Here is a 24,172-nt window from a genome sequence, read left to right on the forward strand (position 1 = left end):
AATTCTTAAAGACAATCCTAAGTTCCTTTACAACTCCATCATAATAAACTACTCATCTTTGGTTCCTTTGGCAAAGCAAATGCAGTTCTCTTTTTTCAGCCCCTAGAAACTCAGGCTCTGTGCTAAAGTCGGTCATGCCACCCAGTCCTTTTAGACAGGATCTAAGTTGATCCTACACTTGCTGTCTTACAGTGGTCCACAACTGTTCATGTGTATCCTTTTGTGCTGACAAAAGGTATTCTGGAGGTGCAGCAGGGGATTTGCTCCTCCCTTCTCCATTTCCCTTCCAAGCTACCTCAGCCAGCCTCTCTCAGTTCATATTTCCGAATGAGTACACTGGGACCCTAAGTTACATATACCAGTGATGGGAGTATAAACTAGTGCACTCATTTCAGAGAGCAATTTGGCAATAGATAATAAAGTTCCCAGCAAATTCACTTCTGGGGATCTATTTAGGGAATCTCTGCACATGGTATTCACTGTTGCTCTTATGTGCATTAAAGTAGAAACAACCTAACTCCCTCAGTGAAGGAAAAGATAAAGAAATTTGGGGTTAGTCACACAATGAGTAGTGAAAATTAACTAGAGATTGGTCAACTGATTAAGTCTCAAAAGTATAATTTTGAGAGAGAAGAAAGGTGAAGAATGATAGGTATGAATGATTCCATTAAATTACATGTCTAAGCATGCAAAAGAAAATATATTGCTATGGGTACACATATTAAAACATGCATGGGAATAATGATCTAACCATTCTGAGGACAGTGTAGAGGGAAAGGGAGTTTCTGCCTATCTGTATTGTTCTACTTGAATGAATCAAAGCTAGTATAATATACTAAAGTTTTTACTAAAATTTAAGCTACATGGACCTATGCGTCCATAGGTATTTATCATATTAAAGTAATTCATTTAAGTATTCCATTTGTGGTATTTCATTATAAATACTGTCATTATAAGGGCTTCCCTGTGGCTCAGCAGGTAAAGAATTCACCTGCAATGCTGGAGACCTGGGTTTGATCCCTGGGTTGAGAAGATCCACTGGAGAAGGGAAAGGATACCTGCTCTAGTATTCTGGCCTGAAGAATTCCATGGACTGTATAGTCCATGGGGTCGCAAAGAGTCACACCGGAGCGACTTTCACTGTTATTATAAACATTTCATTTAAAAACTAGCAGAAGGTAATAAGAGAATAAAAGCTGACTGCCCAGGGTACATAGCAATGGCTACATACTCTAGGTATACAACTTTAATTTTTGCTCAGATACCTGTAAGTTTTGCTTGGACCTCCAGCAGGCACTTTAAACCGTGACAGACCTGGTATGGAGCCTATTCAGACATCCCACTGCCGCTAGGAGAGAAGGAAGAGTCCTGAGAATGACTCGCCGTGATCAGTTAAGACCAGGCTAGAGGTGCCGCTTAACAAACCCAAGGGCTGGGAAGGGACATATGTATACCAATGGTTGATTTATGTTGATATTTGGCAGAAAACAATAAAATTCTGTAAAAATTGTCCTTCAATTTAAAAAATTTATTAAAAAATAAAACACACATACATAAAAACTCAAGGGCTTAGCAAAGCCCCACATTCGAGGTCCTCCTCTCTTGGAAAGCCTGAGTAGGGTGTGACCCTAGCACATGGTTGGTGTTCAGTCGCTCAGTCATGTAGGACTGTGCAACCCCAAGCTCCCATATGGTTCAGTTCAGTTCAGCTGCTCAGTCGTGTCCGAGTCTTTGCAACCCCATGAATTGCAGCACGTCAGGCCTCCCTGTCCATCACCAACGCCTGGAGTTCACCCAAACCCGTCCATCGAGTCAGTGATGCCATCCAGCCATCTCATCCTCTGTCGTCCCCTTCTCCTCCTGCCCCCAATCCCTCCCAGCATCAGAGTCTTTTCCAGTGAGTCAACTCTTCGCATGAGGTGGCCAAAGTACTGGAGTTTCAGCTTTAGCATCAGTCCTTCCAATGAACACCCAGGACTGATCTCCCTTAAAATGGACTGGTTGGATCTCCTTGCAGTCCAAGGGACTCTCAAGAGTCTTCTCCAACACCACAGTTCAAAAGCATCAATTCTTCGGCACTCAGCTTTCTTTACAGTCCAACTCTCACATCCATACACGACCACTGGAAAAACCATAGCCTTGACTAGACGGACCTTTGTTGTCTCTGCTTTTCAATATGCTATCTAGGTTGGTCATAACTTTCCTTCCAAAGAGTAAGAGTCTTTTAATTTCATGGCTGCAATCACCATCTGCAGTGATTTTGTAGCCCAAAAAAACAAAGTCGGAAACTGTTTCCACTGTTTCCCCATCTATTTCCCATGAAGTGACAGGACCAGATGCCATGATCTTCGTTTTCTGAATGTTGAGCTTTAAGCCAACTTTTTCACTCTCCTCTTTCACTTTCATCAAGAGGCTTTTTAGTTCCTCTTCACCTTCTGCCATAGGGTGGTGTCCTCTTCATATCTGAGGTTATTGATATTTCTCCCAGCAATCTTGATTCCAGCTTGTGCTTCTTCCAGCCAGCGTTTCTCATGATGTACTCTGCATAGAAGTTAAAAAAGCAGGGTGACAATATACAGCCTTTTCCTATTTGGAACCAGTCTGTTGTTCCATGTCCAGTTCTAACTGTTGCTTCCTGACCTGCATACAGATTTCTCAAGAGGCAGGTCAGGTGGTCTGGTATTCCCATCTCTCTCAGAACTTTCCACAGTTTATTGTGATCCACACAGTCAAAGGCTTTGGCATAGTCAATAAAGCAGAAATAGATGTTTTTCTGGAACTCTCTTGCTTTTTCTATGATCCAGCAGATGTTGGCAATATGATCTCTGGTTTCTCTGCCTTTTCTAAAACCAGCTTGAACATCTGGAAGTTCACAGTTCACGTATTGCTGAAGCCTGGCTTGGAGAATTTTGAGCATTATTTTACTAGCATGTGAGATGAGTGCAACTGTGTGGTAGTTTGAGCATTCTTTGGCATTGCCTTTCTTTGGGATTGGAATGAAAACTGACCTTTTCCAGTCCTGTGGCCACTGCTGACTTTTCCAAATTTGCTGGCATATTGAGTGCAGCACTTTCACAGCATCATCTTTCAGGATTTGAAATAACTCAACTGGAATTCCATCACCTCCACTAGCTTTGTTTGTAGTGATGCTTTCTAAGGCCCACTTGACTTCACATTCTAGGATGCCTGGCTCTAGGTGAGTGATCACACCATCGTGATTATCTTGGTCGTGAAGATCTTTTTTTATACAGTTCTTCTGTGTATTCTTGCCACCTCTTCTTAATATCTTCTGCTTCTGTTAGGTCCATACCATTTCTGTCCTTTATCGAGCCCATCTTTGCATGAAATGTTCCCTTGGGATCTCTAATTTTCTTGAAGAGATCTCTAGTCTTTCCCATTCTGTTGTTTCCCTCTATTTCTTTGCATTGATCACCGAGGAAGGCTTCTTATCTCTCCTTGCTAGTCTTTGGAACTCTGCATTTGAGATGCTTATATCTTTCCTTTTCTCCTTTGCTTTTCGCTTCTCTTCTTTTCCCAGCTATTTGTAAGGCCTCTCAGACAGCCATTTTGCTTTTCTTGCATTTCTTTTCCATGAGCTCCTCCAAAAAAGACCACCAAACAGCAATGTCTTTTTTGCCCCGTGCAGATCACAGGGCCCAGAAGACATCTGGAATTTAGGGAATCTTTGCAGAAAGAACGAATGAGCTAGAATTGCCGGTCTTGCTAACACAAACGTATGTCCAAACTAAAGCTAAAGGGCCGCTCTGCCTGCAACTCAGGATTGTTGGAGAGACCAGCCACGCTCAGCGTTAAACCCTGTGGGACAGCACAAGCGCGGGCCGGCTCCCGCCCTCAAGCCATTCTGCGCAGGCTCCACCTGTGTCGTACGCGCGCTTTCCCCCGCCCCTTCCGGAGGCTCGCCGTGCGCATGCGCCCTACATTACGCGCTTTGTTGTAAAAGCAACAGGGTGAGGTCCTGCGGTCCGCGCGGCGAGGGGCGGCCAGACGCAGCGGGCGGGGCGGAGGATGGAGGCTGTGGCGTCCGCTGCAACGGTCGTGGCCGCAAGTGAGAAGGTGGCGGTGTAGGCAACTCGGGCTCCGTGGAGGCTGGCGGTGGTGCCGGGCCATGGCGGGAGACCGTCTGTGTTGGGCTCCCTGAGGTGCGCTCCCTGCCGTCTCGGGGAGCTGTGACCCATGGGCTCGCTGAGCAGCCGGGTGCTGCGCCACCCGGGGCGAGCCCGAGCCCAGCCGGAGCCGGCTTCTGGAGCTGGGGGCTCCGCCCGGAGGCCGGAGACTGGTGGCGACGCGCCCGGCCATGGCTTCTGTTACTGTCCGGGCAGTCACAAGCGCAAGCGGAACAGCGGGACCTTCTGCTACTGTAACCCCGATTCCGAGACCGACGAGGATGAGGAGGAAGGGGACGAGCAGCAGCGGCTTCTCAACACCCCTCGGAGGTACGGGGCGGGGAGGGGGACACGCCCGCACTGCCCGCGCTCGCACCTGTTGGGCAGCTCCCGCGGCCTGGCCTGGGCATGAGCCCTGGGGGCTTCGGGGGCTGCGGCGCTCCCCAGCCTGTGAAGAGCCGGACGTGCCCTTGACCGGGTAGACGTGGGAGCCGGTCCGAGGCGGGCCGGATGGGGTGCACCTGGGGAGACGCCCCGTGGTCTGGCTTGTAAACCGCAGACGCCGCCAGGGTGGTGCTACCGCCCCAAGATGAGACTGAGAAACGCCAAGCCAAGGCTTGCGCCTCGTTAAACCTTAGAGAGGGCCAGCCAGCCGGCCTTCCGTAATACACCTTGGTCCTCTCTTGAGTGGGTGGAAGTAGAATTAAGTTGTTTTGCATCCGGCTGCCTTGAATAGTAAGAGACACGTACATTCAGGCCCTGAAATGGGCACCCCTGTTGTCCCACAGCGGACGGGAAATGGTTACATACAGGAGCTGTTTTTAACTGTAAAGGTGAAATTTATCAGTACTGTGTACATTTGTTCCTCAATAGCAGCAGTCTTTTTAGCGTCTCTAGCACTCAAAGTCGTTGACCGTGGATATTTCAAAGCTTGCTTAACCTTTTTTTTTAGAAGAGTTGAAAAACGGAGTATTTACTTGGGAACTAAAATGTAGTTTGTAAGTAAAATATATTTTCACATAAACAGTCACGTTGCCACCTTTTTTTAAGGCTATCAGTGGGTCACATGGATGTAATTTTTTAAGGGAAACTTTAAAAGAGTAAAATTTTATGCTACACGTTACATGTAAAATAAGAGTATCATAATAACCTCTGTAAGTAATTTGATTTCTGAATCTTTTCATACAGTTTTATGTTTATATTTACAAAAATGGACCCCGACTGTGAAACCGTTCAGTTGCCTTTTTGGAGAATTAGTGTAGTATAGTTTTAAGAGCTCAGGTTCTGAGTTCTAGTCTATATTTTGCACTTAATAGCCTTATTTCTTTGTGATTAAAATGGAGATGCTCATACTTGACTTGTAGGACTTGACGGATGTTAGAATACATACAATGCACAGTGCCTGGTATGGAAACAGTCAGTAAATATTATGTCTTCTTAATGAATTGGCTCCCCTTATCTTTACAAAATATAAAGACATTTACATCTGTATTATTATAGCCAGTACCACTTTGTTTTGATTCCCTTTTAACCTGTGTCTTAAAGTAGTATTTTGTAAACAGCATTTAGTTGAGTCTTGTTTTAAAAAAAAGCCGATAGGATAATCTCTGCCTTTCAATTAATTAGTATTTAGACCACTGTATTTAATGTCACTGTAAAAAAATATGGGACTTCCCTGATGGCTCAGATGTAAAGAATCTGCCTGCAATGCAGGAGACCTGGGTTCTATCCCAGGGTCAGGAGAAGGGAATGGCTACCCACTTTGCCTGAGAATTGCATGGACAGAGAAGCCTGGCAGGCCACAGTCCACAGAGTTGCAAAGAATTGGACACGACTAAGATGGACAGGGAGGCCTGGCGTGCTGCGATTCATGTGGTCGCAGAGAGTCGGACACGACTGAGCGACTGAACTAAACTGAACTGAAGCATCTAAGGATTTGCCTGGAAAATCTCATGGACAGAGGAGCCTGGTAGGCTGCAGTCCATGGGGTCGCTAAGAGTTGGACACAACTGAACGACTTCACTTTCACTTTTCACTTTCCTGCAATGGAGAAGGAAATGGCAGCCCACTCCAGTGTTGTTGCCTGGAGAATCCCAGGGACGGGGGAGCCTAACGGGCTGCCGTCTGTGGGGTCGCACAGAGTTGGACACAACTGAAGTGAGTTAGCAGCAAGCATCTAACACACATAGAAATATATATATCGGGGTCCATTTGAAAGAAATTAAATAGTAATTTGAGTAGAGAAAATTTAATATAACCATTAAATTATTGAAGTAAAGAGATCTCTGAAAAATACGAGAATAGAGACCATAGGGAGCAGTCACTACTTCTAGGGCTGAGACAGACTATCCAAGGAAGAAACAAGTTTGGAATAGGGCCACCTTTTCGAAGCTGAGATTCAAATGTTAGAGGAGTTGTGGCCCTGTAGATGGTAGAAAAGTTTGCTAAGATGTGAAAGGCATCAGGAATTTTGTGACTTGTCGCTAAAATGCTTCCTGAGGTGGTCTCGTGTGCACTCCTGCCTCAGCCACCACTCCATGAAAAGCTTTGATCTCCAGGCCCACTTTCTACCTAATACCTTCCAGTGCATGTTTTACTTTTACATTAACAAGACTTAAAACTCCTCTGTTCTGCAACCAGATCTTTAGTTTCCTGTCCATAGAGTGTCTCAAAATTGAAATCTAGTGAACAGTTATTCGTTGTTAGAGCTGTGTAAATGTTGTTCACTGCAGAGTCAAGTAGTGTGCTAGGATTATAAATCGTACTTCCTGGGTCCAAAGTCACAACCACTTGTTTTTCTCTTGGGAGAAATCTTCTAACCTCATAATTAAATTGAAACTTTTTTCTTTATTTTACATTCCATTAAGTGTTTAAATTCGAACCCTGTTTTCATTTGTAGCTTATTAGAACAATACTCTTTTTTTGTGTGTGTGTTGCTTTTTTATTTTCTTAGACTTCTCTGACTGGCTTCCATCCATTGGACAAAAGAATAATAATCCTTCATCCTGTCTTCAGATTTTTCTCTTTCCAAATACACTTGCATGGAGTCCGTCTTATTTAAACCCAAACCTCCCTCCCGCGTCCCTTTATCCTCCTGTTCCAATCTGGATTCATTGCCCTGTAGGTCATCACTTATCTTGGGACAGACATTGACCCCGTCTGTAGGATTAGATCCTGTTTTCTGTAGCCTGTGTCTTTTCTGAACTCATCTAAGGGAACTACATCCTCAAGTATATTTTCCTAAGAAAATTGCTAAAGAAGGTAATTTGTACTTCAGTTCAGTTCAATTCAGTCGCTCAGTCGTGTCTGACTCTTTGCAACCCCATGAATTGCAGCACGCCAGGCCTTGGAGAAGGAAATGGCAACCCACTCCAGTGTTCTTGCCTTGAGAATCCCAGGGATGGGGGTGCCTGGTGGGCTGCTGTCTGTGGGGTTGCACAGAGTTGGACACGATTGAAGTGACTTAGCAGCAGCAGCAGGCCTCCCTGTCCATCACCAACTCCCATAGTTCACTCAAACTCATGTCCATTGAGTCAGTGATGCCATCCAGCCATCTCATCCTCTGTCGTCCCCTTCTCCTCCTGCCCCCAATCCCTCCCAGCTTCAGAGTCTTTTCCAGTGAGTCAACTCTTCGCATGAGGTGGTCAAAGTACTGGAGTTTCAGCTTTAGCATCAGTCCTTCCAAAGAACACCCAGGACTGATCTCCCTTAGAATGGACTGGTTGGATCTCCTTGCAGTCCAAGGGACTCTTAAGAGTCTTCTCCAACACCACAGTTCAAAAGCATCAATTCTTCGGCACTCAGCTTTCTTCACAGTCCAACTCTCACATCCATACACGACCACTGGAAAAACCATAGCCTTGACTAGATGGACCTTTGTTGTCTCTGCTTTTGAATATGCTATCTAGGTTGGTCATAACTTTCCTTCCCAGGAGTAAGCGTCTTTTAATTTCATGGCTGCAATCACCATCTGCAGTGATTTTGGAGCCCCCCAAAATAAAGTCTGACACTGTTTCCCCATCTATTTGCCATGAAGTAATGGGCCCAGATGCCATGATCTTCGTTTTCTGAATGTTGAGCTTTAAGCCAACTTTTTCACTCTCCTCTTTCACTTTAATCAAGAGGCTTTTTGGTTCCTCTTCACTTTTTGCCACAAGGGTGTTGTCATTTGCTTATCTGAGGTAATTGATATTTCTCCCAGCAATCTTGATTCCAGCTTGTGCTTCTTGCAGCCCAGCGTTTCTCATGATGTACTCTGCATATAAGTTAAATAAGCAGAGTGACAATATACAGCCTTGACGTACTCTTTTTCCTTTTGGAACCAGTCTTTTTGTTCCATGTCCAGTTCTAACTGTTGCTTCCTGACCTGCATACAGGTTTCTCAAGAGGCAGGTCAGGTGGTCTAATATTCCCATCTCTTTCAGAATTTTCCAGTTTATTATGATCCACACAGTCAAAGGCTTTGGCATAGTCAATAAAGCAGAAATAGATATTTTTCTGGAACTCTCTTGCTTTTTTGATGATCCAGCAGATGTTGTGCTTACCCAGTTGTAAATTTAGTCTCTCACTGTAGTCATCTTTTGACTTGGTGTAGAAGTCTAATCTGAAATAACTTTTTATATATGATGATATTAATTCATTGACTTCTAGCCTACCATATTGATGAGAAATATGATATTGGTCTAATTCTCTTTTCTTTTTAGGTGGCTTTTTTTTTTCTCTCTCTCTGGGGCTTTTGGAATTTTTTCTTCGGTATTTTGAAATTTAGAAGGTACTTAAGTATAGGCCTTTAAATGGCCTTGGTGCTTGGTGGATCCTTACAGTCTAAAGACTGCTTTGGGAAAACTTTCTTCTGTAATTCCCTTTCTTCTATTATCTTTGTTTTTTCTTTCTTGGACCCCTCTTAACTGGATTTTGGATCTCTTGGACTGTACCTCTTTCTCTTTTTTTTCTTTCTAGGTCTTTTTTGCTTTATGTTCTAGGAAATTTTCCTTAACTTTGCCTTTTTTTTTTTTTTTTTTTTAATTTCAGCAACCGTGTTTTTGGTCCTAAGAGCTCTTCTCCCCCTTCTTCTGAGTCATCCTTTATCATAGCATCCTATTTTATAAATGTAGTAATCTCAACTCTCATAGCAAATAGATGGGGAAAGAATAGACACAGTGACAAACTTTATTTTCTTGGGCTCCAAAATCACTGCAGATGGTGTCTGCAGCCATGAAACTAAAAGACACTTGCTCCTTGGAAGAAAAGCTATGACAGACCTGGACCGTGTATTAAAAAGCAGAGACATTACTTTGCCGACAGTGGTCCATCTAGTCAAAGCTATGATTTTTTCAGTAGTCATGTATGGATGTGAGAGTTGGACCATAAAGAAATCTGAGTGCCAAAGAACTGATGCTTTCAAACTGTGGTGCTGAAACAAGCTCCAGTACTTTGGCACCTGATGTGAAGAGCCACTCATTAGAAAAGACTTGTTGCTGGGAAAGATCGAAGGCAGGAGGAGAAGGGGTCAACAGAAGACGAGATGGTTAATGGCATCACCAATGTGATGGACATGAGTTTGAGCAAGCTCCGGAATATGATGAAGGACAAGGAAGCCTGGCGTGCTACAGTCCTTGGGTCTCAAAGAGTTGGACTTGACTGAGCATCTGAATAACAACAAAAAATCTCAACTCTGTAGGTGTGCTAGTTATAATTAGAGTGTTGGAATTTTTTTTAAAGTTCTCTTTTCCCTGAATTATACGTTTCCTCTGATGCCAAGTTCTCTCTTTTTAAAAATAGTCTTTGATACTCCTAACTTCCTCATGTTGGGAGATCCTTGGTTGTCTGCCTCAGAATGGGTAGGGGGGTGTGTGTGTGTGGGTGTGTGGGGGTGTTGAATAAATAGATTTATTACTACTGAGCCTCCCCTTTGAGTAGGAAGACTGTCTACTAAGTTGTATATGATTGTATATGGGTGCAACATGCTCTGTTTTAGAATAGAGATTCTCAAATGTTACTGGTTCACAGTACCCTTCGTGTCTTTCTTGGCACCTCTGGCCCTAAAGAAATATTTAATAGTCAGGTTCAAACAAGGAAATAGCGTAGATCACATAGTATCTGAGTGATGTTGCTGTGATTTCCTTTAAGTCTGGGATCTTTCACTTGCCTCCCTGAGTTTGCTGTGGTGCTCCAGGTGCTTTGGCACACAGTTTGGGAACCAGGATTAAATCCTGGTAAATAGGTTGGTAAGTAACAGGTTACAGATTGCTCCAATGCCACGATGAAGATAGCTTTGTCTGGCGCTCCAACACCTACACCAGAGTCTTAATTCTTCCTGATAAATATATTCTGATTCTTTCTAGAAAAACCTTGGATTCTGTTTGCAGGAGTTATCTGTACTCTGTGTTCATAGTGGTGGAGGTCATTAGGGGAACAAGTTTCCCCATTTTCTGCCTCACTTCTGCCTTCTTTTTCTCTTGAGATCTCATCCTCCCAGCCCCAGCCCCACCCCACAGTTCTGAGGGGCTTCAGCCTCCATTCTAGATCCTGATACATTTTGGGCTGTGGCTTTCACTGCTCTTTTCCATTCCAGTTTGTTTTCTAACTTCCAGATCCATGGAATTCTCTCATCACTTGATAAGCCCAACCTCACCTTTTTCCTGTTGTGGGTTTATTCCTTTCTGCACTTTTAATCTTCATAGAATCTAGGGAGAGTGCTTTTAGGAACTAGAGACTACTTATCTTATTTATCTCTTACAGTAACCCAATGAAGTGAATATTTATACCCTTTTTTCACATGTAAGGTAACTGAGCTGCTGGGACTCAAAGCCAAGTCTGTCCACCACCAAAGCATGTGCAATTTTTATTATCTGTTGGGAAGAGGTATTCAATACACAGATTTAAGATGCTGTCAGAATGATTACTGATTTTTTTTTTACATTTAATAAAAATAATCATTAATTTTACATTAATCATTAATTTTACATTTTTCATTAATCAATGATTAATGATTTTTTTCTTGGTTTACATTTAAAAGTTTTACTAGGAAAGCTGTCAGGATTGGCCAGGAGTAAAAAAAATATTGATCAGCCTCTGCCTAGGGGTTTCCTCACCTACTGGTTGGACCATCTTGATCATAGATTGTCAAAACAAAAATTACATAATTCTTCCTTTAAATCTTAGGCCCAAATCCGGGATATTTACAGATGCATAATAATATGTGGTGCAGTTCTGGTTGAGGTTAGATGGGATACCCAGAATTCAGTCCTCACTCTCCTTTGTAAACCCTAAGACACACTTCTCCATTCAGCATAGTTTTGAAAATCTTTGGTCTGAGGCTGTAAACCATTTGTCTAATTTAGGGAAAAACACATTTTAAGGAGTTTAAGAATAGTAGGGGCTTCCCTGGTGGCTAAGATAAAGAATCCACCTGCCAATGCAAGAGACATGGGTTTGGTCCCTGGTCTGGAAAGATTCCACATGCCACAGAGTAGCTAAGCCCATGCGCCTCAGCAACTGAGTCTACGCTCTAGAGCCTCAGGGCTGCATCTACTGAAGCCCGCGTGTCCTGGAGTCCATTGTCCACAATGAGAGAAGACACCACAATAAGAAACTCGCACACTATAACTGGAAAGTAGCCCCCACTTGACACAGCTAAAGAAAAGCCCGCACAACAGTGAAGACCAAGCACAGCCAAAAATAAAAATAAATTACATTAAAAAAAAGTTGTTTGGTACTAAAGTTAGATCAAATGTAAATTACTTTTTAAATACTTGTGTAGGTCTTGTTCTTTATTTTGTAGTTGCAGAACTGTGTTGCAACTATATTGACATTGTCCATGGTGCTGATTTCTAAACAAGGAAATGAGCAAAATCACCATGCTGACTTATCTTTATTGAATAGATAATTGACTTAATTCAAAAATCAAAAATTGCAAAAAGGTGTATAGTGAAAGGTCTCCTTCCCACTCCACCCCCCTCTATCCACTGTTGCCCCTCTTGGGAATAGAGTACTCCAGAGATAACCACTATTATAGTTTTTTATGTGCCCTTCCATACATAAGCACATTTGAATATATAATATCTCTATCTTTTTACACCGTGGGCAGATTGGTTCTATTTAATAGAAATTGAGCAAAAGGAGTGTTTAGAGTTACATGCAAAATAAGTAAAATATTCCGTATTACACATACATAATGTTTGCATTTCTTTTAACAGGAAAAAACTGAAGAGTACATCCAAATATATTTATCAAACATTATTTTTAAATGGTGAAAACAGTGACATTAAGATTTGTGCTCTAGGAGAAGAGTGGAGCTTACACAAAATATATTTATGTCAAGTAAGTATTTTATTTTTCTCTTTGAGTAGCAAAGGTAGTCGCTTAACTCAAATTCTTTTAAGTCTTGTTCTTTCTCATTGTATTTTACAGTAGTCTTTTGCATGAGTATTTGTCCTGTCTGATGGAAAGTCTCATCATGTAAGAGATACCCTGTGAATATTGTTAGTGAAAACTTAAGTTTGGTCTAGGAAACAGATTTTGAGTTTTCATTGTCATACCGGCCTAGGAGTATGTTTCTGTCATTCCAGTGAGGTACTTATTTTAGTGCCTTCCGTTGACAAAAATGGAAAAAGTTAGGGGAAAAGGATAGAATAAGGACTCAACAGTTTTTAGTTTCTTTTCTCTCTTCCTTAGTGTACTATTTTGTGTCTATCTTGTATGGTGTCGTATGTTTATGAGATATTTAAATATATAATTTCTATACTTGAATTTGGAATACTATTGAAAAGGAAAACATATAAACATATATGTAATATACTCAGAAATTGTTCCACTGAGTGAAAAGCTTAGTTGGTTCAAGTAGTAACGTAGGAATTCAGTTCAGATAGTAATATGAGAATTTAGTTTTCTTTAATTAAAAACATAGTATTTTGATAAGCCTAATAGTTTCTTTATCATAATTTCTTTTTCATTTTGTTAAGTCTGGCTACTTTTCTAGTATGTTCAGTGGTTCTTGGAAAGAATCCAGCATGAATACCATTGAACTGGAGATTCCTGACCAGAATATTGATATAGAAGGTAACTGGCACCATAATTACTATTATGTAAAAATGATAAAAACATAACCTTTTTATCCTTTCTGCAGAAAGTATTTTCTTCTAACCTTGTTAACTAGGAAAAAAGCTCCTTTTAACACTCACAGTGACGATTTTTTATTGATTTACTCTATACTTTATCGATTCTGTTCTGTGTATCCCTAATCTTACTTAGTCGTGTCAGCTTTATCAGTCTGTTTCCTTCATGTTTAAAAACATACCTGCCTGGGATATAGAGGACGTAGAGTGAAGAAAGCAGAAGTATGACCAGTAAACAGTAAGCCAGTAAACAGTATTCACTGATTGTTCCCTGTACATAAAGGTCTTTTCTGGGAACAGGCAGATGTATCAGGTAGTCAGTATTGTTTTAGAGCTATAATGGTCTTTAGATGAGGAAGCTGAGGCCAGGAGGGTTTAAGAGACTTATTTTAGGTCTCAGAGCAGTTTAGTGAGGTAGGATCAGACTATAGTTCTCACTCCTATCCTGGTGCTCCTGCTTCTCTCTTTGATAACTGAAGTGGAAGTACCTAGTACTAATCTCATGGGCAAAGAATATTTATAAAGCAAACCTTGCAGGACACACATGAGAATGGCAGTAGAGAAAAGGATGCTCAGATTCAAATAGCTGTGGTGGCAGGATACGCAGGAGATGTGGGTTCAATTCCTAGGTCGGGAAGATCCCCTGGAGGAGGAAATGGCAACACTCTCCAGTATTCTTGCCAGGAAAATCCCATAGACAGAGGACTGCCTGACTGGTTACAGTCCATGGTGTCACAAGGAGTTGGACACAACTGAGCACTCACTCACAGGACAGGAGATATTCCATGCTCCGCAGTGAAGCACTGAACCACCAGGGTTAAGACTGTCATTTGCTCTGTGCAGTTCTACTTAACGATTGATCTACTCAGGGACATCTTCATAAAACTCTTTCCAAGGGTGTCTTAATTCTGACCACTAACTGATATCAAGGTTAGATGTAGGAGAATCCAGCATGATTTGATAGAATTGATGGAAATGTATAACATTGTTATTAAAACATCATCAGTCCATAACCATTACCAGTAGTTTTATTGGCACCCCACTCTGGTACTCTCACCTGGAAAATCCCACGGACGGAGGAGCCTGGTGGGCTGCAGTCCATGGGGTCGCTAGGAGTCGGACACCACTGAGTGACTTCCCTTTGACTTTTTGCTTTCGTGCATTGGAGAAGGCAGTGGCACCCCACTCCAGTACTCTTGCCTGAAAAATCCCATGGATGGAGGAGCCTGGAAGGCTGTAGTCCATGGGGTCGCTAGGAGTTGGACACGACTGAGCGACTTCACTTTCACTTTTCACTTTCATGCATTGGAGAAGGAAATGGCAACCCACTCCAGTGTTCTTGCCTGGAGAATCCCAGGGACGGGAGCCTGATGGGCTGCCGTCTATGGGGTCGCACAGAGTCAGACACGACTGAAGCGACTTAGCAGCAGCAGTAGTTTTATTAGTGATGATCATCTTATCCTTTTATACTAGATTTAGACATATGTCTTAGTGTATAAAGACTGTCCTTACTCTTGTAATATTCTTACAGCTAAAATTGTTATTTCACTCTATCTGTGTATTTTGCTTTCAGCACTTCAGGTGGCATTTGGGTCATTGTATCGAGATGATGTCTTAATAAAGCCAAGTCGAGTCATTGCTATTTTGGCAGCAGCTTGTATGCTGCAATTGGTAAGTATGCGTAGTACTCAAAAAATAATAACACTTGTGTCTTTGTTTCAAGGTATCCCTTCTAAAAACAATAATAAAACCTAGCTTTTTATAATTTTTAAAATGAATATGTAAATATTTCTTTTGTGATAAGTCATTTAAAATGTTTAACCAGAAACTTTGCTACAAATGAGGAGGGTCTTGATATTTGTGTAAAATGAATGCAGGCTGTTTCTACGTAGAGATCTTAGAATGACTAGTCAGTTCATTTCAGTTCAGTCGCTCAGTCGTGTCCGACTCTTTGCGACCCCATGAATCGCAGCACACCAGGCCTCTCTGTCCGTCACCAGCTCCCGGAGTTCACTCAGACCCACGTTCAACGAGTGAGTGATGCCATCCAGCCATCTCATCCTCTGTCGTCCCCTTCTCCTGCCCCCAATCCCTCCCAGCATCAAAGTCTTTTCCAATGAGTCAGCTCTTCGCGTCAGGTGGCCTAAGTACTGGAGTTTCAGCTTTAGCATCATTTCTTCCAAAGAACACCCAGGGCTGATCTCCTTCAGAATGGACTGGTTGGATCTCCTTGCAGTCCAAGGGGCTCTCAAGAGTCTTCTCCAACACCACAGTTCAAAAGCATCAATTCTTTGGAGCTCAGCCTTCTTCACAGTCCAACTCTTACATCCATACATGACCACAGGAAAAACCATAGCCTTGACTAGACGGGACTATAATGTGAAACAAATATACTTGTCTAAATCCATTTATACATTTTTATGCATTAATGGGGCTTCCCTTGTAGCTCCGCTGGTAAAGAATCCGCCTGCAGTGCAGGAGACCTGTTCATTCCCTGGGTTGGGAAGATCTCCTGGTGAAGGGAAAGACTACCAACTCTAGTATACTGGCCTGGAGAATTCAATGGGCTGTGTAGCCCATGGGGTCACAAAGAGTCAGACATGACTGAGCGACTTTCACTTCTTTCTGTGCATTAATAACTTATCTTGACTATTATGAAGCAAGTGGCTTATGATTTGATTATTAATTCACATAGTTCATGGATTCGGAAAACACTGAATGCTTACTATATAAATGTTTTCTTAGGAAATAATTGTGTGTAAACCACCTAAATGTATATAATCTATTGGTAGAATGACAGATTTGTTCATTCAACAGAAGTATATTGAGCAGTGTGTCAAGCTAGGCATAGAGATCCAGAGGTAAATAAAGATATCTATGCCTTATGGCACCCCACTCCAGTACTCTTGCCTGGAAAATCCCATGGACAGAGGAGCCTGGTGGGCTGCAGTCCGTGGGGTCGCTAAGAAGCGGACACAACTGAGTGACTTCACTTTGACTTTTCACTTTCATGCATTAGAGAAGAAAATGGCAACCCACTCCAGTGTTCTTGCCTGGAGAATCCCAGGAACGAGGGAGCCTGGTGGGGTGCCGTCTATGGGGTCGCACAGAGTCAGACACAACTGAAGCAACTTAGCAGCAGTAGCATGCCTTCAAGAAGCTCGTAATATAATGTGTATAGAGTCGAGGAGGAAGAGTTGATATACAGGCCGAAAAAGTAAAGTAAGAGCTGTCCAATATTATAGATATGATGATAAACTTTCTGTAGCATTAGTGGATGTGCAAAGTGGTCAGTTTAACCTGGTAGTGTCAAAGAAGGAAGTTGTGTTTGAGGTTGAGTCTTAAAAACTAAAAATGTGTTTATCTTGTGAAGTAAGAAGAGAGGGGAAGAGAGAGCATTTCATGCAGAAAACTAAGACATAGAAATGAGAAAATAATGGAGCATTAGAGAATCTGAGTGGAACACAGATCTAGCGTAGAATAGAAGAAGGGTTGGAGAAAAAGAGGCAGAGGCCAGATCACGCAAGTCCCTCAGTACCTTTTACAAAGTTAACACTTTGCATAAGTGCTTTTGAAAAGTTCTAATCCGAGGAAAGACAAAGTTGTATTTTAGAAAGAATGCTTGGGATCAATGTGAAGAATGAGCTGAAAGGAAAGTTGAGTATAAATCCTATTGCAAAAAAAAAATAATAATAAAATAAATCCTATTGCAGTAATCCATGGGAGGGTCTAGATGAGGGTAAAAGCATGGAGAGGAAAACTGGATACTGAAGAGGTTAAGCAGGATTATCCACTAGACCTGATGGCACAGATGGATTTTAAAAGGAAAGGGGCGGAGTCTAGAATAGCTTGCCGGAAAGTTCAAAATCCCAGTTTGAGTCAACACTTTAGTTTGATCATTTAAAAAAGTTTCTTTTTATGTGGCATTTTTATACTGGTTTATTTGAAATAATAGTTAATAGCTTGTTAAATATCCTTGGCTGAGGTAATTTGACTTTTTAATGTTTTAATCCTTTCAATACTTATTTTCAATAATTATACTTTTTTAACTTTTAATCCTTTTTCAGTTTTATTCTAAATTCACTTTCTGCATTATCTGTGTGACTTGGCTATTTAACAGTAATACTCTTGCATGTTGGATGTAGTTCAGAAATTTGAGTAAATTCACTTTCTGCTTTATCTTTATGACTTAGCTATTTAACGGTAATACTCTTGCATGGTGAATATAGCTCAGAAGTTGAAGTGAAAAATGACAGAATTCTTTCCTTATATTAAATAAAATTAGCTATTTGAAATCTGTATAAACATTTTAGATTAAAATTTCAACGTAAGTTTAAAACAATACTATATTTGTCTTAGGTGTATTTCTTAGATATTAATAGGTGTTTTAAACTTTAATAAAAACTTGCTCTTGATTCATACTGTGTACTTGCCTAGCCCATCACATAGTCGGACTATGTAAAAAGGTCTTAATTTTAAAAGAACAGGCGAAACAGAATGCTGCTTAAGTTTGCAAAGGTCCCAGAGAGGAGAACAGAAAAGAGAGTAGCAATTTTTAATCTCTGTCTTACTGCTTTTACCCTCTCCCTTCCATTTTTCAGTTGAAGTATTTAGTGGAATACTTGCTGGATTTTTTTTTTTTTTTTAGGAATTTTTACTGGACTTTCAAAAAAGATTTAGGCTTGCTGCACTTAATGGTTTTCTTTCTTCCTTCCTTTTTTCTTTTCCTTTTTAATATGTGAAAGCACATAACTCAGAACTAATTTTTCACATATGAAATGGGCCTTTCCAGCACTTATTTATGTTTGCAGGATGGTTTAATACAGCAGTGTGGTGAGACGATGAAGGAGACAATCAATGTGAAAACTGTGTGTGGCTATTACACATCCGCAGGGACCTATGGACTAGATTCTGTAAAGAGGAAGTGAGTTGCCTTGCTTGTGTTCCCTCTCATTCCACTTTCGGGAATTTGACTGCTTTGGTTTCTTAAGAGAATGTATAGCTATTTTAAAAAAAAAGAGGAAAAAAAAGAATAGAATTTGCTATAAAAGGTTCCTTTTTATATTTGGACTAATTAGTAAATTCTTCAAAAGTATGGTCTCTGTGACTGTGGGTGGGTTATACATGCTTATAAAAACTATGGTCCCTCTTTACAGTACATTTCTATTAAATGTTTTAAAGCAGTAGGCATAATAGCCACTACAGTCGTCCCTCACTATCCGCAGGGTATTAGTTCCAGGACCTGGGTGGATACCAGAATCTGCAGTTGCTCACCTCCCTTATTTAATGGTGTAGTATTTTCAAATAACCATCCTTCTGTATACTGTGAATCATCTCTGGATTATTATAATACCAGTGTAAAGGCTATGTAAATAGTTATAAATCCACTGTAAATGCTATGTAAATAGTTGCTGTCTTGCGACAAATTTAAGTTTTGCTTTCTGGAACATTCTGAAGTTATTATTTTTTTCTCCAATATTTTCAATTCTCGGTTGGTTGAATCCACGGATACAGAACCTGCGGATACCGAGGGCTGACTGTATATCAGTGCAACTACTGGCAGTGTTTTTAAGTCTTGAGAATTGCAGTACCCATTTTCAAATTATAAAGAAGGTAACAGATGTAAGGCCCTTCATAAACCATTTAACACAAACTTGAAAATGAAGTTTTCTCAATTAGAAAGGCTCTTATTAATATTAAGGGAATATTCCCTTACTAACTGCTGACAAAAACAGTACTAAATTTCCAGTTGTTAAATTAAAATATTTGAGCATGTCCTAGCAAGATTAATATTCTGTTTTTGCTTGAACTGTGTGTCCTACTTAATAAATCATAAATATATAATGTATAATGAAATAATTCCATGTTTTAATTTCAGGTGCCTTGAATGGCTTCTAAACAATTTGATGACTCACCAGAATGTTGAACTTTTTAAAGAACTCAGGTATTTGAATTTTAAATAGCTTTATAATTATCCAAAAGACTGTTCTTCATTTGTTAAAAGTATGCAGGACATTTTTGTATAAAACAAAAATATATTATGAAAAAGTGAACTTAATGTATCTAAGTTTCTTTCCTTTGTTGCAAATGATACAATGCATTTTTTTTTGATACAGTGCATATTATGTCTACTGTTTTAATCAGTTTTAATGGAAAAATTCATTGCTGCTATGAAACTATAGAAAGTCTCTAGGGTTACCTCACTTTTGCTGGACTCTTAAAGAATCTAAAGATTTATTTTAAAAACCACCATCTCTTATTACCCAGAAATTACATTTGAGAAAATTGTCTTAAACTTGTTACTAAGACTGATGAAATTAAATTCACAATTAAAGTAGTCTTTGATTTAGTTTGCTTGTTCTTCCTTCCTCCCTTCAAGTAATTTCTGAATGACTGCTATGTGTAAAGTTACTCTGTTGAGGGCTTTGAGGAGGTTGAGGTGATTATGTCATGGTCTCTGCTCTCTCTGAACTTACTTGTAATAATGGAGCTAACATATCTGCTATGGGTCTGAGAAATTCAGAGTGGGAATGAGCTTTCAAAGGCCAGAAACTCTATAATCACTTTCAGGATTGCAGTACCTTGACAATGGTGCTTCTGAAACAGGGGTACAAATGTCCCTGGGAGTGTATAGCATTCTGATGGAAATGTACAAAACCAAAGGCTTAACAGTGGGTTACTGGTTTTTCAGTTTTGCTGACTTTTTGAGGGGAGAAGGGTAGGGAGGAGTAAGAGAGAAGTAAACATTTTTATTTTAAATACATGGTGGAAAAGAGAGAATTCAGGTTTCTTTGGGCTTACAAATACAAAAATTAATAGAAACGTTATTTTTATGGCTAGCCTTCTCCTAGATTCCTGGGTCCTTTCCTTTCATCTGCCCTTAAGAGGTACTTTGATAGAAAGATTTGAGAAGTATTGTATTCTACCAGAAAATCATCACCTAATGATGCCAAGGCATAGCAACAGTTTTTCTCTTCTATAATTGTCATTGAGCTTTTTTCAAAAGGAAAATCATAGTGGTCATCCTAAAAATTCAGATGCTCTTCTGGCTTGTTGAGGGTAGTCGGGGCGGGGGAGGGAAAAAAGAAAAGAGCTAGTAATATCATTTCCATTCTAAATTTACACTAACACTTATTTCTTGATATTACTCCCTTAATAAAATAAAAACTTGTTTTATGACTAAGCAGTTCTCTTAAGCCTAGAGGTAAAAGGTTACTTTGAAGATATATTTCTTCAGTGAATTTGACAGATTTTTTTTTAATTGAATGAAAAGGAAAGGCAAAAGAAAGGGAAGGCTGCTACTTTATGAGAGCATGCTAAAACTTACCTTATTAGGACTTTGGTTTACCTTGATTAATCAGCAGAGCAAGCTCTTTGTTTCCTCAGCAGTGCAAGAAAAAACCTTCTGTAGCATACAGTCTGAATTATAAGTATCCTTACATTCAAATAGATTGTTTTTGTCTAAGATTCTTTGTCTTGGGCAAAAAGACTGATGTAGTTTTTTAATTCCGTGTTTTCTTTTGATGAAAAAGACTTTTAAAAACGTTTTCAGTTCCACCAGGGTCTATAACTTTTGTATAAAGAGAGGCTCACTACTTCTGTTTTATCTTTTCCAGTATAAATGTCATGAAACAACTCATTGGTTCATCTAACTTGTTTGTGATGCAAGTGGAGATGGATGTATACACAGCCCTTAAAAAGGTATTTCCATAATATGATATGTTTAAAGATAGCCACTCAGCATTGCTTATAGTAGTGAAAAACTGAAAATAGCTAGTGTCCAGTGGTGAGAGAGTGATTATACAGGCAAGAAAAGGAAAAGGACATAAACCAGAATGCTGAGTCTTTAGGCTTAGGGAACTGGTATCATGAGTAATTTTATTTGTATTCTGTATACTTTTCTAGGAATACATTTCTGTTTTTTCCAAGGTTTTTTTTTTTTCCAATAATTAACCTGTTATTTACATGATCAGAAATGTTAAATATTTTATGCAGTTTCCAGAAATGTTTTCAGAATTGAGCTTTAGTTGAATTAATAACTTCATGATGAATTTTTCAAAAATTTTTCTAGAGAATGTTGAGGCTCTTTTAAAGGTCTTTTGTACTTCAGACTTATGTCTCACTTCATCCTTTTGTAAGGTTTCAACATTTTTAGTATAATTTTGTTTTCACAACTCTGAGGAGACAAATGGGCTGTTGCTTTTGTTCTGTAGATGGTAACACTTAGAATTCTTATGATTACTACATGGCAGACGTGAGGCAGAACCCAGGTCTGTGAGTTCTAGTCTGTTGCTTTCCCCACTGCATGATTTTGCTGTTAGCCTTTTGTCCTTAGCACCAAGTTTACATTAACATGGTCATGAAACCTGGGAATGAGTCAAATAGAATCTGGGTGAGATCCTATTACTGTTTTTCCTCAAGGAAGTTTAGTAAATGTGGTAACCTGTCATTAAAGGAAAGTAGACAGCCCATTTCTATCTCTGAGCCACTGGTAGCATTCATTCTTTCTCATAAGTATTGAATGTTTACTATGTGCTAGGTAGGCACTGCTCTAAGTATCTTACCCATATTAATTCTAATGTCCTGTGAGGTTGACATATTATCATGCTCATCTTGCAAATGAAGAAATTAAAGCCCAGAGAAATTAGGTAATTTCCCTCTCTATTAATTGGCAGGGCCAGGATTTAAAAATTCATGTTCTTCATTACCCTGCATACTGTCTCAACAGCAATTAGACAATGAGAAACTCCTTTTTCCCATATTTAATTTCTTTTATAATCTCACATAGTATGTAGTGAAACTTAATTGTTAATTGAGTAAATTAGTATATTTTATATATTGTATATATGTATTATATCTACACTCTATAATATAGAATATTTTGTATGTATCTGTGTACACATGTAGAACATTTACCTTTTTAATACTAAAATGATAGTGCATTTGAAACCATAAGTATTTTTCAGGTATTAGCTTATTCCTTAATGCTCCTCTAGTTTTTATCTTTGGACCATGATTAATGCCATGATGAATTTAAGGCTTATGAGCATATCATGTAATAGTTGTACTTCTTTCAGTTGCTTATAAAATGGAAATTAAATTTTTAGATACTGTGTTTTAAGAAAGCAGTTTGAAAATGTGAACTCAAAATGATGTTTTATAGGGTTTTTTTCTTACCTATTTTTTTTATCTAGTGGATGTTCCTTCAACTTGTGCCTTCTTGGAATGGATCTTTAAAACAGCTTTTGACTGAAACAGATGTCTGGTTTTCTAAGAGGAAAAAAGGTGTGATTAAAATTGTTATTCTGAACTTTCTTTTTAATTGAAATTTAATTAAAATTGAACCCTGATTTATGGATAAATACAGAATTTTAGAGCTGGAGAGGATATTGGGAATGATCTAACTCAATCCCTTATTTATACTGAAAAAATTTAGGTTGGATAAAAGAGATTACAGAAAAAAATATTTTAATGGCCATCAGGAGCAAAAATGTGGATAAAACTTACAGTCCTTAGTTCATGATTTTCTTAGTTCACTATCATTTTTTACCTATGCATAATTACCTTTTTCTTTAAAAAAAAAAATGTATTGAACCTCAGTGAACTAATCAATTACTAGAACATTAATAATTCAGTCTGTTCACGTGCTTCTTTCCTGTTGTGTCACTTCAGCTTTCGCCAACCACTGTCTTTAGTTTTGTGTTTGTTTTTCCCTTGCTTTTAAAAAATAATGTTATGACATTCTACACATGTCTTAACATGAATGCATAACATAGTGATGTGCTGGTAAGCTGGCTTTGTGAAAAAATAGTCACTTATTTATAGCATTAAAAAAAATTTTAATGATAAATTTTCTTAGCATGATTAATTTCAGGCTAACATGATACTACTGAATGTGGAGTTGGAAAGAAATGCATGCCATCAGCTCCTGTGAGCCAGTACGAGCCAGATTCAACTTACTCCTGGACAACATATCATCCTGTTTTTTGTTGTTATTGAACTATTTCATACTGTGGTATTGATTTTCATTTCCTTGAAAACTAAAGAGATTGAACAGCTCTTTGTGTGTTTATCAGCATATGTTTCTTCTTCTGTGAAATGTCTGTTCAGGTCTTTTTCCTATTTTAGTATTTTAATTGTCTTTTCTTACTGGTTTATGGGCATTCTGTTTATATTCTTGATAACCAATTCTTTGTCACAAATATGTGTTGCATTTATATTTCAGTTTAGATTGTTTTTTAACTTTTTTAAAGGTGTATTGATGAATAGAGGCTCTTACATTAAAATTCAGCATGTTCTTTTAGTCTTATTTAAATAAATTTTCTAGAATTATGTAGCAAGATTTACTAGCTAATTGTCTTTCCTTGAAGCTCATGAACCAAAAATGTATAAATGACCATAGCAATAAAATCTAACTTTATTTGCTTCAAGAACAAAACACTAAATTCCTGTCTTAAGTTATACTTTATGGAAGTTAAAGAGGGATTTAAGAAATTGTAAAGGAAAAAAGTAGAGGAGAAAATTTAAGTTAAAAAACAGAAGTAAGCACTGGAAAAGATAAAGAAGGTGAGAAGTTAAAAAGACAAAGAGGGTCAATAGAAACAGTAGATGCTGGGTAAATTTTGACATAAATTTATGCTCACTTGAGCTCCAATTGGATTAACTGCAACAGTCTATCAAAGGAGAAATTACTTTGTAGCCTAAGTGGCAAAAACTAGAATAGGAAACTGGTCCCATCTGCCTTCTGGTTTTCCCACTCTAGGCTATCTGTCCCAGCCTCAGTAGTATAAAAGTATACAGTTTAAGAAAACTTTTCAGGGAAACATTTACTGCATAAGGCAGAATGTATGTTTGATGCCCTTGTTTTTCACAGAGGACTTCAGAAGTTTATTTCAAACAGTTTTTAAATTATAAAAGTGACAGATACCTAGA

At 39.3% G+C, this 24,172-nt stretch overlaps 1 protein-coding gene across 1 annotated transcript in view; it reads left to right on the plus strand.

The window, feature by feature from the left end:
- Positions 1 to 3,899: 3,899 nt before the first annotated feature.
- The window catches only part of GMCL1 (germ cell-less 1, spermatogenesis associated), a 52,973-nt gene continuing 32,700 nt past the window's right edge, over positions 3,900 to 24,172 (plus strand). The window contains exons 1-8 of the mRNA XM_040224081.1: positions 3,900 to 4,454; positions 12,323 to 12,446; positions 13,088 to 13,184; positions 14,814 to 14,911; positions 18,052 to 18,164; positions 19,119 to 19,184; positions 20,857 to 20,941; positions 22,435 to 22,525. Coding sequence (XP_040080015.1) covers positions 4,195 to 4,454; positions 12,323 to 12,446; positions 13,088 to 13,184; positions 14,814 to 14,911; positions 18,052 to 18,164; positions 19,119 to 19,184; positions 20,857 to 20,941; positions 22,435 to 22,525 — 934 coding nt within the window. The 5' untranslated portion in view covers positions 3,900 to 4,194. The remainder of the gene's footprint in view (positions 4,455 to 12,322; positions 12,447 to 13,087; positions 13,185 to 14,813; positions 14,912 to 18,051; positions 18,165 to 19,118; positions 19,185 to 20,856; positions 20,942 to 22,434; positions 22,526 to 24,172) is intronic.

The sequence above is a fragment of the Oryx dammah genome, unplaced genomic scaffold, assembly GCF_014754425.2.
Source record: "Oryx dammah isolate SB20612 unplaced genomic scaffold, SCBI_Odam_1.1 HiC_scaffold_25, whole genome shotgun sequence".
NCBI classification, from domain to species: Eukaryota; Metazoa; Chordata; class Mammalia; order Artiodactyla; family Bovidae; genus Oryx; species Oryx dammah.